Here is a 16,182-nt window from a genome sequence, read left to right as displayed (position 1 = left end):
TATAACCAGGCACTTCATGAAGTATACTGGCATGAAGCGTCGCAGTTCATACCCTCGTGTATTTTCAAAAATGAAATTTGTTTTAAATATAAGCAAACTATGTTGTAAAATATTATTACGCACCGCCCTCAGGTAATATTAGCAGGCTACGATGTGAAATATTACTATTCGCCGTCAGGTAATATTAGCAGACTATGTTGTGAAATATTACTATGTGCCGCCGTCAGGTAATATGAGCAGACTATGTTGTGAAATGGCACTGAGACTGGTAAAAATTCTCTGTTGTAAAGAATTCTTGTATGTTTAGAGAGAAGGAGAGAGATTGAAATAAAAGTTTGGTTTGATTTTAACATATTTTGTTGAGTAAGCCTTAGTTTGTTATAAATTGTAAGGTCCATGCCTTCTTATGTATAAGAGATAAAGAGAGAGAGAGAGAGAGATTAACTTAGACTGCTGCTTAGTATATGAGCCAAATACAAGTTTGCTATATACTTTCTCAGTGTACTGATTGTGTTCAGAATGTTTGATTGGAGACAGTATGCTGATTGCAGTGTAAGGTAGCTTTTGACAATGTAGATTGTCAGACAATGTAGATTTGTATACACAAGGTTGTATGTTTAAAGCCTTGGATTGGAGGAAATTTGTGTACATTAGAGCCTTGGATTGCTAGATTTTTGTTTATTTTTTGACAGTGTTTTCTCCAGAAGTCCCAAACATCTGATTACTGAGATCATCCTGGTGGACGACTTCAGTGATGATGGTAAGTTGTTTTGCTGGAATGCGAGAAAAATCTAGTTCAGTTCTGAACTGTGTACTGTTGAGCTGAAAAGGGGAATTATTTTTAAAACTTTGATATTAAAATCTAAATTTGCAGACTACAGTGGAATGTCAGTTATATGTTTAAATTGAACTAAAAAAATTTGCTAAAGGACTCCACAGATATGGTTAGAGAATGTGTTTTAACGATATCCCTAGAGAACACTCAGTACACATTTTTAGAAAGAAAACTCTGTTTACTTCCCCTTTACTGTTATATATAGATGTGTTTCAGTGAGAAAGCTGTTTATTAGTTCCCTTAACCAGCACAGCCAGAGGTTTGCACTCTGTCCATCCATCAGTCTGGCAAATGAGTTTTCCACACATTTTTCCTCATGCTTACAGATATTCATTTGATATTTGGTACATTGCAGCCAGTTTTACCATGACAAGTTTCAAATCAAGTTCGAATTTTGATTTTTTGCTGAGTTATGGCCCTCGGACTTAGAAAATTAACTCAAATACTCAGTTGTCTGCATTTGGGAGGGGGGGGGGGGTCATGTTTGCAGATATTCATCTGCAGATATTTAATTGATGTTTGGTAATTAAATTGCTTTACCATGACAAATCATAGATCAAATTTTAATTTTGTTCCTGTCCATTGATTTTTTTTGCTGAGTTATAGCCCTTGGACATAGAAAATAAAGAATTTGAATCAGTCATATATGGCTTTTATTTTATGGATCCTAATTATTCTTGTGCATAAACTGAACATATAATTATTCATGCAGAATATTACTTAGACAACTTGACTTGGGGCCTATAGGGGACATGTATTGCTGCAACTATGCAATACTTACAGAATGTTTGTTTAGTTCTCCTTTTGACCATTGACAGCCTCAGATGGGGAAGAACTGGCCAAAATAAAGAAGGTGAAGATTCTCCGCAATAACAAGCGAGAGGGGCTGATGCGGTCCCGTGTGAAGGGAGCAGACGCTGCGAAGGCCCCTATCCTGACCTTTCTTGACAGCCACTGTGAGTGTAACGTGGGTTGGTTAGAGCCCCTGCTGGACAGGATAAAGGAGGTGAGGGGAAAATTGGGGAGTTTGGACATCATAAATATGATGTTAGCCAAGTGAATGTAAGGGGCAAGTGTTACACAGGGTGGGCTGAGCTCGTCTGAACAGAATGAACTAAATCAAAAGTATAGTCAAAGTACTAAAAGGGAATTCTAAATACAGGACAGAATGGCTGATTTTTAAACTTTTTTTATGAAATTTGCATAAATGTATAAGTATTTGTTATATGGCTTTTTAAATTTTGTTTATTTGACTAAATATAATACTGAGTGTGTAATGTTTTCAGGATAGAACTCGTGTTGTGAGTCCCATTATAGATGTTATCAACATGGATAATTTTGAGTACATCGGGGCCTCAGCAGATCTCAAGGGGGGTGAGTATTACAAATTTCATCACAACAAGGGCTCTTACAATACTCATCAGTCATACAATATTATGTTTTTGGTACTTAATGCCACCAAGTTCTCTCATGATAGTACATGTACTTAAATTATTCTACTCCTTTCTGTATAACCTAATTCTAAAAGAAAATACATTTCCAACATATTTGTTATTCCATATGAAGAGCATTTGAAGACATTTTTTACAAGGAACATGTTAAAGTGGTGGATGTGATTGTGGATGTTAGTCAGTCCCTCCCCTCACAACAAAGGGGATGTAGTAACTTGCCCATGCATGAATATGTGAATCTGGAATATAATGTGGACACTTAAGAGTGCTATTACAAATTTCAGTCTCATAATTACTAAAATGGTTTATCGATATTTGGGTCAAAAGATTGTGGGTCAAGGTTGTAATCACAATGTAAAAACACATATTTTTTATGGGGTCAATTAGTAGTTGATGACTAGTAGTACAGTGGTCAAAATAATGACCCTTTTTTCAAGGTCCAAAGTTCAAGGTTGCTCAGCTCTCATAAGGTTACTATTAATTTGTCTCTGGATACTAGTATCTCTAATATACAGCTTTAGCAATGAAACCTTTCAAGAAGAGTTTTCATAAATTGCTCTCCTGTTTTTAAACAAATTAAATAGATATACAGATGGAGATGTAAATTGAATTTCCATTGTCTTCTGTAGGGTTTGATTGGAATTTAGTGTTCAAGTGGGATTACATGACTCCAGAGGAGAGAAACAAACGAGCGGGAAACCCGATACAACCAATCAGGTATGTGTTGTCAAACAAACGAGCGGGAAACCCAATACAACCAATCAGGTATGTGTTGTCAAACAAACGAGCGGGAAACCCAATACAACCAATCAGGTATGTGTTGTCAGATCACACGCAGCAGATATAGGTTGGGAGGAGGAGGGGGGGGGTTGGTTGTTACAATTGAGATTGGAGAAACCAGCTGTAATTACAGTGGGCCAATAGCAGATTTCTACAATCTGTTTTAAATCAGATCAATCACTGAAGAAGTTTATGTCTGATATCCATAGCCTTGAATTAAGATAAGTTTAAAAGGTGTTTTATGACATGAATGTTGTAATGTATTGATGAACCAGGGTCAAATTAGAATAGTAGGTACTTCTTGGTGAGAAGTATTTTTGATGAACAGTTAAACTTGGGTATCTCAAACACAAAGATCTGGAATACCCCGGATACGTTGAAGTAAGTGTGTGGTTCTGACAAAATCTTTTATGTAAAATGATTTGAATAAACCTCATTATGTTGAACATGGTAATCTCAAATACCTCTGTTAATATGTACCCATGAGTTAAAATCACCTTCATTATTTCAAATTCAGCAGAATTAACCACTCTGTAGAGCAAGTCTGTTAGGTAAATATCCATGTATGGCTTCAGGGCACCACTCTTTTGATCACATCTTCTGGGTAGAAACACCTGTCCTCAGTGTACAGACATCACCTAAGTTCTGGAGATCAATAGATAATTGCACTGTAATAGCCCCAAACTGTTTCCTAATTCTAAATATGTAAGCTGAGGGTTGTAAGTTTTAAACAAATGCAGATGAGTGGTGAAATGTTTATTGTTTTGTAGCTTTGGATTTGTGTAGTAACTTTGAATTAGTAACTACCTGGTAGTGCGTTTTATAATAAAACAGCTAGCAAAGATTAAGCATAACAATGTTATGACCACCTCAGAAACCCTGACACTGATGTTGCCATTTTGAAAGCCAACATACAGAATAGAGACCAAGCAGCAGATGAAAAAGAAGACAACATTTTTTACAGAATTGAAAGTAGAATGTAAATTTAAATAATAAATTTCAGTTTTGAAAATTCACGAAGGTATGAATTGCAATGCTTCACGCCAGCTAACATGCATTATGAAGTATGCTTGCATAAAGTGTTGCAGTTCATGCCCTGAAGAGTGAAATTTCTCAAATAAAGTAGTTTGTTTTTGTAATTTTTATAGTGAACAGTTGTAATTTTATGTTTTATAATTTATCATATATATAAGGCATTTCTGGTTATCGATAAAATGGCTGACAATGGCATTCATTAGTTAAGAAATAAATTTCATCTTTAAAAATACATGAGGGCATGAACTGCAGCGCTCTACGCCAGAATACTTCATAAAGCACATCGCTTCGTGAATTGTATGCAGGCATGAAGCGTTGCTGTTCATGCTCTCAGGTATTTTCAAAAATGAAATTTATTTTTAATATTTCATTTTACTTCAATTCTTTTTGAATATTCCCAGCCGTTAAATAATGTATTTAGCAAGATCGTTCATATTCATGAGGAAATGGCTATCATTTCAATGGGAAAGATATCAAAGGCAAAACATTGGAAATGTAAATATTTAGAAATTATTGTTCTTAGCAGATAAATGCTTCACAATCTGTAATGTGACACAAGTTCTAGAGAATAGAAAAAAAGAACACTTTAGTAGAATGTTTACAGTTTTTATTGCTCAACAATGACAAATGAGCAAGGTTTACTTCCACAACCGTGAATGCATGTAATAACTTAAAAAAAAACAAAAACCTGTTATGTTGGATGCCTAGATATCTAAAAAGTTTTATCACAATCCTGTCGACTTTGAGGTTTGTGGAGGTATGAATAATTCTCTGAAGAGAGATGAAACTATGAAATTACTTGACCTGTCTGTGAAGAACTTGATCTGACATAAACTGACAGCTAAGAAGTGCAAAATTTGTGTAGTGATCCAGGTTTATAAATAGTGGTACTGAATGACTTGTTTATGTACCCCAATATCAACCCCCAGGAAATGTGAAGTTTTAAGATTCTGCCATGGGATTATACTTTTTTGGGAGAGTTGGGATTGGGAGGAGGAGTGACTTGCATGCATAAATACTAACCTGGCACATTTTTACAGGTGTAGATATTGCATGTTATATTTCCATGTTAAGGAGAAAACGAATTGGTTAAATGAGCTTACAGTCTGGACAGCCCAGCATTTATGAGCAAAAACAGTTAGTTTATGACATCCAGTTTATAAACTTTCTATTTTAGCCTTGTGTTTATAGTATTAATGACGTTTATTGTTCCCAATATGTAGTTTATTGTTCCCATTATGTTTATGCAAGTGTGCAGATTGTGTATTTCTTATTGCATGGAGTGTAAAATTTACTCCCACTTTGAATGTGACAAGATTACCCATAATGCATTAATTGACAAATGTATTTCTGTAATCCTTTGGTAGGACTCCTATGATTGCTGGGGGTTTGTTCAGCATCGAAAAGAAATGGTTTGAAGAACATGGAAAGTATGACAAGAACATGGATGTCTGGGGTGGAGAAAACCTGGGTATGTATAGTGTGATAGTAGATGTGTGTAGGTTTTGGGTAGATAGAGCCTGGGTATGTATAGGTTTAGGGTGGATAGAACCTGGATATGTTTAGGTTTCGGATGAATAGAACCTGGTATGTGTAGGTTTGGGGTGTAGAGAACCTGGGTATGTATAGGTTTAGGGTGAATAGAACCTGGTATGTATAGGTTTGGGGGTGTAGAGAACCTGGGTATATATAGGTTTAGGGTGGATAGAACCTGAGTATGTATAGCTTTAGGGTGTATAGAACCTGAGTATGTATAGGTTTTGGGTGGATAGAACCTGGGTATGTATAGGTTTAGGGTGTATAGAACCTGGGTATGTATAGGTTTAGGGTGGATAGAATCTGAGTATGTATAGCTTTAGGGTGTATAGAACCTGGGTATGTATAGGTTTTGGGTGGATAGAACCTCGGTATGTATAGGTTTAGGGTGTATAGAACCTGGGTATGTATAGGTTTAGGGTGGATAGAACCTGGTATGTATAGATTTAGGGTGTATAGAACCTGGGTATGTATAGGTTTAGGGTGGATAGAACCTGGGTATGTATAGGTTTGGAGGTGTAGAGAACCTGGGTATGTATAGGTTTGGGGTGGAAAGTACCTTGGTGTAAACAAGTGTGGGGTGAAAAAAAATGTCTGTGCTGATCATTCAATAGTGGGTATAATTATAGTGGTTTGAGTTTTCCTGGTTTTAAATTTTAATAATATTTGTAAGGTTGTGTGATTTATTACAGAGATATCCTTCAGGGTGTGGCAGTGCCACGGATCTCTAGAAATCATCCCCTGTAGTAGAGTTGGTCATGTCTTCAGGAAACAGCATCCCTACACATTCCCAGGGGGCAGTGGAAATGTTTTTGCACGGTAACTATTAAACAGTTACACCACAATGATCTCTGTTCTTTGATATCTTATTTCTCTGACATTCTTAGCTCCCCTGAGCTTAAGGTTCAAATCAGCATTTTAAATCAGAATTTGTCTGTTGTCTGTTTCAACTTCTTCTCAAGAACTGTTTGGCCAATTTCAATTAAACTTTCCACAAAATATCATTTGTAAAGGGAAAGCAAGCTTTAAGTCTCTTTAAATGAAGGATCAAAAGCCCATCCAAGGGGAGATGATTGATAAATAGTAAATAGAAGATGGATTGCTTAAAAAAAAATCTTAAGAACTGGCTAAACTGTGTCTTCATGTAGTGTAGATTAAAGTTTGTTCAAACCAAGACGCCCAGTACCAGGGGGAGGCCACACTAGAACTTTAAAGTTTTACATTGGAATATACGGTTAAACATTTTTGAAAATTTTCTCAAGAGTCAAAAGGGATCAGTTTGTCAAATTGATATGCAAACAATATGCAAACATCTCTATGAAATGTATATTCAAGTTTCCTCTGTTTGAAATTTCCTCACGTGTACGCAAGGAATTTATCATCATGTAATTTCATGAGAGGCATCACTCGTGAAATAAAGTTATTCGCTTTTAATTTACATTTAAGAAGTCTTAATGAACAGACCACACATAAATTCATGATCACGCGATTTGACGTATATGAGTCATTTTGCCATATCAAGTACTGGTGTAAAATATGGAATCTACAGTAATATGAAACTCTCAGAATAAGCCTTTAAGGGGTTGATATTTTTAATTCATACATTATAGGAAAGTCTTCCCAAGAGACACAAGGACACAGTTTGTTAAGTTAATATACCTGACACCAACAAATTTGTTAACCCCAGGGTGAGGGTGGGGCCAACATGGAGGTTAAAGTTTTACATGGGAAGATTAATTGTATAGGTGAAACCATTTATTTCATTCATCAACTCTTTTGACCCATGATCATGCAACTTCTTACATGTTATGTTAATCTGACCTTTAACCTTTTACAGCAACACCAGGAGAGCTGCTGAGGTGTGGATGGACAATTACAAAGAATTCTACTATGCTGCTGTCCCATCGGCCAAAATGGTCAACTTTGGAGAGTAAGTTCATCTCCACCGATACAGTGGGTCTAAATGTGTTGTATTGCAGGGGCTATTTTTATGATGTTTTAATTTGCATTTTATGATGTAAAGTATCTCACAGTGAGATGCTTTAAAAAAGAGGATGATGATAAACAGTAAAACTATACTGGTACATATTTTCAATATTTATATTTATGTACGTATTGCTCGTATATGACATGCTCTGTGTAGGGTTGACTGTGTCATCACAATAGGATGTTACAGGTTGCTTACTACAAAGGAAAACCAACAATATCAACAAAATGGTTTTGGAGTAAGGGCACACCCAAAATAAACTGAAACAATGTTAGAAAGAGGGAGATAACTCTGAGTTATCTTGAAGGTTAAGACATGAACAAGGAAAGGTGAAACTTGTGTTAACTTTTATCTGATTGTAAATCTTGTACAAAAGTTTCACATAGGAATATTTTGGAAAATTCTTTAAAGATCTTCTTGAGAAGCAGAAGGACTCTTGCAGTCAGAGAGAGGCCACTATAGTGATTTAAAGTTTATAAGAATACTAATTTAGATATCATCTCAAGAATCACAAGAATGCAGTACTTCCTCTCATAGTGTAGATTCAAGTTTGTTCACACAATGCTACTATAATTTATGGGACCATAATTGTGATAAATGTTTAGTATTTACATTGATATGGTCTATAAGCTTCTTATTCTATATCGCAATAATTTAAAACTGATGTTTTGCGTATTGAGGTACTACACAGCGAGGTTAGCTAAATTTGCACCCAAATGGGTCTGCAATTCAACTGTGGAGGTCAGACGGGTTTGATCATGTGTCCAGATAGCTCAGTTGGTAGAGCACTTAATTAACAGAGATTCAGAGGGGCTAGCATCTTCACAAGTCAAGGGTTATTGATTTGTTACCTTGCACTAACTGCAAGTTAACGAATCAATAACCCTTGACTTGTGAAGATGAGGGGCTAGGTTCAAATCCCAGTCTGGTCTGTTGCATTTTCTTCCTTCCTGTTAAACGACTATTTTTGAATGAAAGATAGCTCCATCTGCTCAACTTGTTTTGATGCACAAGTTGTCTTACTATTACTTTCTGAGATCGTTTGTGAAGTACATGTAGTACTCATTGATAAGTATTCACCATTAAAATTTTTATACCAACTTTTTTAAAAGTTGTGTCTGATCACAATGAAACGTTTTAGAGATAAGTGATTAACACTACATTGCTTATCAATTTTCATAGTTTGGAACTCCATGTCCGCCAAAATGTTTCCACTAATTTAAGAATTATTTGATTCCATTTGAATTAGAAAATCGGCAAAGTTTACACCTGCAGAAAAAACTTGCTATGCGGTATAATATGTATAGAAATGTTTTGTGTATTATGATGTTTTGTGTATTATGGTGTTTTGAGTATTACAATGTTTTGTGTATCATGATGTTTTGAGTATTGCAATGTTTTGTGTATTATGATGTTTTGTGTATTATGATGTTTTGAGTATTGCAATGTTTTGTGTATTATGATGTTTTGTGTATTATGATGTTTTGTGTATTATGATGTTTTGTGTATCATGATGTTTTGAGTATTATGATGTTTTGTGTATCATGATGTTTTGAGTATTACAATGTTTTGTGTATTATGATGTTTTGTGTGTTGCAGTATCTCAGAAAGATTGGAACTCCGGAATAGACTGAATTGTAAACCGTTTAAATGGTTCCTGGAAAATGTCTACCCAGAACTCAAGTGAGTGAATAACCGTCTTCAGGTCACTGTAAGAGTAATGGAATACATATTTTTTTTTACTTTAGAATGATCAATGACTTCTTCAGGGGAGACCAAATTTGTCTTCACACTGAATGAAGCTATTCATTTAAACACCCCAAATTAATAAGTGTATAGTAAATGCACAATTCTGGACTCCTTGACATTTATTACAGGGTGCCTGGACACCAGGATCAGGCCTTTGGAAGCATACAACAGGACACTAACTGTATGGACACACTGGGAAACTTTGCTGATGGAAACTTGGGAATATTTCCTTGTCACTTTGCAGGTGGAAATCAGGTAAAAAGGGGACTGTGGAGTTTTTTCTCTAGCATAATTCATAGGACAATTTGATGTACAAAGACAGGTCTATGAGCAAAAAACACATGTTATGAAAAGTAATTCTTCAATATTCATTACAAGATTTTACTTGAAATAAAGATATTAAAGCTTTCTACAGTTCTGATGTGAGAATGTTTTTGTCTAGGTCAACCCAAACCAGGTAATACTTAGGCTGCTTAACTTTAAACAGACAGTGATTTGTTGTGGCAATCTTTTAACAGCTGCTAACTCTATAAGCACTATAAACACTACTGACTTTGTTTTATAACAGAATACACTGAATGTGTGTGCTTATCTTGATGATAATGCATTAAATAAGGAAGTAGATTAAAAAAAATGTCAACAAATATTTATATGAGGATATCTGTTGGGGCTATTTCAAGATTCTCAATTTGTTAGCATGCAAGGTCTTGATACCGATTCAAAATTATTCTACTGATCTGTTTTAAGATGGCATTGAATTATGAAATGAACATTTTTTATTATATGTTCATTGTCCTTTCATGGTGATCAAATGTCCTCCTTTGTGCAAAATTCCACTTCAGAAAATTGTATTGTCTCGGTCTGGGCCCTTCACTTTGTTTGCTTGAAGTAGCCCCAATATGTGCTTACAAAGGCTTTTAGTCTGAGGTGCTACAAGTCCATATTGACCTTCTGTTTCCTCATCATAATCTACTACCATAACTTAAGTCTAGTGCAAAAATGTCTTTTCTCTGTGTTATATCCCACCATTCTTCAGTTCCTGAGGTTTGCTTAATTACTGAGTATTTCAGTGATGGTATTCAAAAAAAAATCCTTTCATGAATTTGGTGGTTGTATTACAGAGTAAAATTTCCCTCTATTCTTACAAATTTCAGTACATTGACAGGAGTTATCTGCCCTTTACGATGGTTTATTTAATGAAAAGAGTTATCTGCTGTTCATAATGATTTTCATGGAATATTATAGCCAACACATTATTAGAGTTAAAGAATCAAATTTTTTAAATTTCCCATGGATGGTCTTAAAACAATTCCTATGTATATATAGTGATAGAAACTAAGAATTAGCACCTGGTATGATTTTAGTAGAACTTTTATAAATGCATGTAAGAATGATTAAAAAGAAAGAATTTGCTTACTTTTAATATTCAGTTCTTTTCTACAGGAATTTTCTCTCACAAAGGACGGCTTTATTCGTCATCTTGACCTTTGTGTGACCTTGACTGGGAGTATGCCGGGGACAGTAGTCAAACTTTTCCAGTGCCAGGAAGGCAACGCACTCCAGGTAAGATAAATTTAGTTAATGTGGGAGTGACTGGTCAGAATCATCAGTTGTAATGTTTTCTTCTTGTGATAATGTCACCTACCTTGAATGACATATTGGAATATTTTAGGAGAGGGACTTGTAAGTAGTTAGAACTTGTCCCCAATCCTTTTAATTTGATCAATAAAATATGTTCAAAAGAAAGCCTAGAAAGATAACCCTGTATAGTCTGTGTCAGTCTGAGGCTTATCTATCCCTGTATAGTCTGTGTCAGTCTGAGGCTTATCTATCCTTGTATAGTCTGTGTCAGTCTGAGGCTTATCTATCCCTGTATAGTCTGTGTCAGTCTGAGGCATATCTATCACTGTGTAGTCTGTGTCAGTCTGAGGCATATCTATCCATGTATAGTGTGTGTCAGTCTGAGGCATATATCTATCCATGTGTAGTCTGTGTCAGTCTGAGACATATCTATCACTGTATAGTCTGTGTCAGTCTGAAGCATATCTATCACTGTATTGTCTGTGTCACTCTGAGGCATATCTATCCATGTATAGTCTGTGTCAGTCTGAGGCTTATCTATCACTGTATAGTCTGTGTCAGTCTGAGGCATATCTATTCATGTATAGTCTGTGTCAGTCTGAGGCATATCTATTCATGTATAGTCTGTGTCAGTCTGAGGCATATCTATCACTGTATAGTCTGTGTCAGTCTGAGGCATATCTATTCATGTATAGTCTGTGTCAGTCTGAGGCATATCTATCCATGTATAGTCTGTGTCAGTCTGAGGCATATATCTATCCATGTATAGTCTGTGTCAGTCTGAGGCATATCTATCACTGTATAGTCTGTGTCAGTCTGAGGCATATCTATTCATGTATAGTCTGTGTCAGTCTGAGGCATATCTATCCATGTATAGTCTGTGTCAGTCTGAGGCATATGTATCCATGTAAAGTCTGTGTCAGTCTGAGGCATATCTATCCATGCATATGCAGATGTGTTCACATCATATTTTTTTTTTCAAAAAGGGATAGAAAAGAAATGGAAGAAATGAATTCAAAATTGATGAAATTGACATAGTGTCTCTAGATTTGCTTACAAGCACTCTGCTAACCATGCTGGTGTCAACAGAGTTAAACTGATCTTCAGTAGTTTGCATTATTGTAATTGTTTCCCATATACAAAATACTTTAGATCAATTCCAGTTGTTTCTTTGGAGGCTAGTTAGGTATTGAGCAGATGAAATTGTTACATGCATCAATCATTGATTGGCTGTTTAGGTTGTACAAAGTTTAAGCCAATTAACCATTGACACAATGCCTATAAAGTTAGTGATGTTTACACTAAAATGATCATATACACTTACACAAAAAAATAGGAGTATTTTTTCACCTGATAAATGTCCTTCCAATTTCAATTTATTTTGACATTGCACTAAACAACAGAGAAGATATACATAGACACACAATGTCAAACAAAGAATTCAATGGATGCAGTGCACTCTGTTAGAATGTGAAGAGCCTAAAGGCGACCTCCAGACTTGCTCTGCAGACTCGTCCATTCCATAGGAGGCTTGCTCCTATCAGTGAGTGTCTTACAATTTGAACTGGTGAAACATGTATGCACTGCTGATTGAGATTTGCTGTTGATCAACAATGGGACACACTCCGTTTTCATAATGACTGAACACAAAGATTTACAGTAATCTAGAGTTGACACTCTGTCACGAAATCCTCCATGTCGAACGAAAATGATAAAGAGCTCTTCATTATTTGTCTACTTCTTCAGTACAGGACTCTATTATAATCAAATACAATAAAAAAGATCTTTGTTTTTCTAGATGTGGGAGAGAACAAACAGTGATTCCATGCTGAAGACCCACAGCTACGACCTGTGTATTGACAGTCAGGAGGTCCAGACAAAGGGTCTCATTGTGAATGCTTGTCAGGAAACTTCAGCTTCACAGAAATGGAGCTTTGCCATCAGTAAAGGGGGATAATTCCCCCACATAAAGGGCATTAATTCCTCAGTGATTTATCAACAATGTGGAGTCTAGTCACGTTCCCACCGACTGACAATCATCGTGAAAATTAGCCTCTGTAGTAGTGATGGCTCATCATTAGCTCCATTTATTCGAGACAATTTTGCTGTAGGTAGAGTTCATATATTCCTGCTTTGTATGTCTGAATTGTTAGGTTTAATTTATGATAAAATGTTGATTTTCATATTTTAATTTCTTCTGTTGAAGCATTATAATAAGGATATGTTTATCAAGGTTTATGAATTTTTTTTTTAAAATTTGTATTGAAAGAGGTTGCTTGTGTTTGGCTTTAAGTCAACTAGAGTGTGATAAAAATTTTATTCGTTTTAATGATGAGTGTGATGGAGGTTGTAAAATGTTGTTTGATTACACATTTACAGAGGTGGTTTAACACAGATTGTGGTACATTGGTATTGGTGTATCACATATAGATCATCATTCGTTTTATATCTTAGTGCTTTATCAACTTTGTTTGGTCAAAACTGATCCGTTCATGGGTCAAGTCCATCATCTAATGTACATGTATATGTAGTCATTGAATTCCATATTTTCTGCAAAGGTACACTGGCCAGGGGTGTCTCAATTACCGCTACGCTTCTGGTCTGGAGGAGCTTTGGTATTCCTCTGACTGTTTTAGGGAGGGGCAGTCTTTCCATGACTTAAAGTGCTTTTTCTGAGTAAATGGTCAAATGATTACTTTGTCCTGGTTTTGTGTATCTAAAGACTTTCCAGGAATTTATCATTGAGATAATAAACTAATACATTTGTCTCTTTCACTGCAGTGCATTGATAGTTTTTTTTAAAGATTTTATGACATTTTCATAATTTTTTATATTTAAATCTGTGTATTTGTTCATGTGAAACTATTATTGAAAACAAATAGAAATTGTGATGGGTTTTTCATCAACTACAGATTGATTACTTGGACATCATTTTTCTGTTCTTTATTTGTCTGTGAGCATGTGCATGTATAATCACCACATTTAAAATTTAAGTGATATTTAGGAGAAGCATAAAATGAATTTAAGTCAAACTATTCCTGTATTTTTAAAGCTTGCCATTGTGTACTTGTTTTTGAGCAGATATATATATTTTTCTTCACATTTCAAGCTTTTTTAATTTATTATACTTATTGTTTTTATTCGAGAATGTACTTATTGTATGAATTTCAGTTTTTGTTTTCTAATCTCCATGACACCACCTGACACCTACATTCTTTGTGCCAAATTATCAAAAATGCTGATTACTGTATTTTGTTTTTGCATGGATGAAATTCCGACAAAGTAAAATTTGAAGTTTCAGTTATCTTTCTTTGTGGAGCTCTCCTGTCCCAGGGCCCTGGACTGCTCCAGTCCACATCTCATCCACTACCCAACAGTCTTCCATCCCTATCAGCAAGGTTTACCCATCAAGGCCACAAGAATTGATCATACCGTTCTATGTTTTCACATTTTTACAGCTATAATTGTAATGCATTAAAACAACCCAGTTTTTTCACACCGTCACAAGTATTGATTGCAGAAACTGTTTAATTATGCAATTCAAATTCACTTCAGGGTACATCCATAAATTATTGAAATGTGTGTTAGCTTTTATTTCATATTAATTTTGGTTCTAGTAATAAATCATTTATTCTCCTCAGAATTTGGTTTTCACTGTATGATCCTCAAACATGTATTTTGCATGATTTTTTTCGAGACATAATTTCGCTGAATATTTAAGAAATGATTTTTAAACAATTCCACCATTGTCATGCAGTATCATGACAAAAGGATGGATTTATTACGATCTTCCATAGGCTTAAGATTGTGAGTCTGTATTTACTAATGTTTTGATTATGATATGTGCATGATTCTAAATGATGAAATTTTGAATATCTGTTTGATAATTGCTGCATAGATCTTGATAATCTGTTTTGTGGTATAATGTGAGTGTACTGATATCATTTCTTATAGATTACATTTATTTATTGATTTCAATATGTCAAGTGATTTATATTAAATATATATTATATATATATATGTATATATTGTGATTCCGCAACAGTAGTTAAATTTCTGATTAGTTTTGTGTTTGAAGATTTACATGTGTACACCGTCAATGAATTTGAGGAGAAATTGCTCCTGCATTTTTCCAGTTGCATCATGTTTACTTTACGCAGACTATAGCTTTAAGTTATGATTTATATAGCTTTGAAATGAAATTATGATTTAGGTGTACACTGATCTCTGATAAAATCGAAGATGCAATCTTATGTAGAAGTTGGTAATGGTTCTCCATTCTGTAGTCAGGGAAAACAGGCTCTGTTCTGGTTAACAATAAAGCTCAGCTTTAATGCTTGGTGTTATCTTTCTTCTTTGTAGATTATGAAAAAATTATATAAATCTTCAGAATCCACATAAAAGTTAAAATTGCATGTACCCTTTGTACAACTGTGACTTAACTCATGTAGAAAATGTTAGTAAAATTTGAATTAGATCGAAGTTGTATGTTTTTTTTTTTTTTTTTATAAAATTCAAATTCTCAATTTAAAGCATGAATATTTTCAAAGTTCAACTTTTTAAAGCTAAAGAAATATGTAGTGAATGTTTGATCAAATGATTTTCTGCTTGCCAAATTTGAAGTGAATTGGATGAGTAGCAACCAAACAATTTTGTGATTTTATATGAAATAGCAAGAAACTCATTTGTTTATATTGAGATTTGCTGCTCTAGCTGCAGTTTACCTAGCAATCCTTCATGTTGTAATAGCTGTAGGGCATCCCTTAAATTGGCATGATCATTCAACTTAAATTGGCCTTGGAGTAATATAATTTTCACCTTGAAATCAAAAAGGTATCCATATCTTTGGGGAGCGTAAAGCTGTGAGAGCAAAATTTATTGTATTCTTTTATTTTGTTTACATCATGTTTCTTTAATGACTCTTTGATCTATTACTTCCAAATTAAGACATCTCTCACCTCAGGTTAAACAATACAAATTGCATTCTTTCTGTAATCTCCACAATATTTCTCTATTCCATTACCAAGAAATTTCTCCTTTCCAGCTATCTCTGTTGCAATAATGAAACTAAATCTAAATGATACTCTTTAATCACTTTTTAACATGGATTTCTCTCCCCCAACTTGCAACCCTGTAACAAATTCAAAATGGAAAAGTAGAATTTTTCTCCCTTATATGTATGGAGCGCCAAATTAACATAAACTCAAATAATTTAAGATATATTCAAT

At 34.7% G+C, this 16,182-nt stretch overlaps 1 protein-coding gene across 2 annotated transcripts in view; it reads left to right on the top strand.

Annotated features, from left to right (window-relative positions):
- LOC125649087 (polypeptide N-acetylgalactosaminyltransferase 2-like) overlaps nt 1-15,290 on the top strand; it is a 37,834-nt gene extending 22,544 nt beyond the window's left edge. The window contains exons 4-15 of one of the 2 annotated variants that reach the window (XM_048876312.2): nt 693-760; nt 1,654-1,841; nt 2,122-2,209; nt 2,916-3,003; nt 5,469-5,572; nt 6,330-6,456; nt 7,475-7,567; nt 9,224-9,307; nt 9,502-9,628; nt 9,816-9,830; nt 10,817-10,936; nt 12,753-15,290. In XM_048876312.2, coding sequence (XP_048732269.1) covers nt 693-760; nt 1,654-1,841; nt 2,122-2,209; nt 2,916-3,003; nt 5,469-5,572; nt 6,330-6,456; nt 7,475-7,567; nt 9,224-9,307; nt 9,502-9,628; nt 9,816-9,830; nt 10,817-10,936; nt 12,753-12,911 — 1,261 coding nt within the window. In that variant the 3' untranslated portion in view covers nt 12,912-15,290. The remainder of the gene's footprint in view (nt 1-692; nt 761-1,653; nt 1,842-2,121; nt 2,210-2,915; nt 3,004-5,468; nt 5,573-6,329; nt 6,457-7,474; nt 7,568-9,223; nt 9,308-9,501; nt 9,629-9,815; nt 9,831-10,816; nt 10,937-12,752) is intronic. The other variant, XM_048876313.2, reaches the window with a different exon arrangement.
- Nucleotides 15,291-16,182: the final 892 nt, after the last annotated feature.

This window comes from Ostrea edulis, chromosome 5, assembly GCF_947568905.1.
Source record: "Ostrea edulis chromosome 5, xbOstEdul1.1, whole genome shotgun sequence".
Lineage (NCBI taxonomy): Eukaryota > Metazoa > Mollusca > Bivalvia > Ostreida > Ostreidae > Ostrea > Ostrea edulis.
The sequence above is the reverse complement of the archived record's forward strand: the minus strand, read 5'-3'. Positions and strand labels throughout refer to the sequence as shown.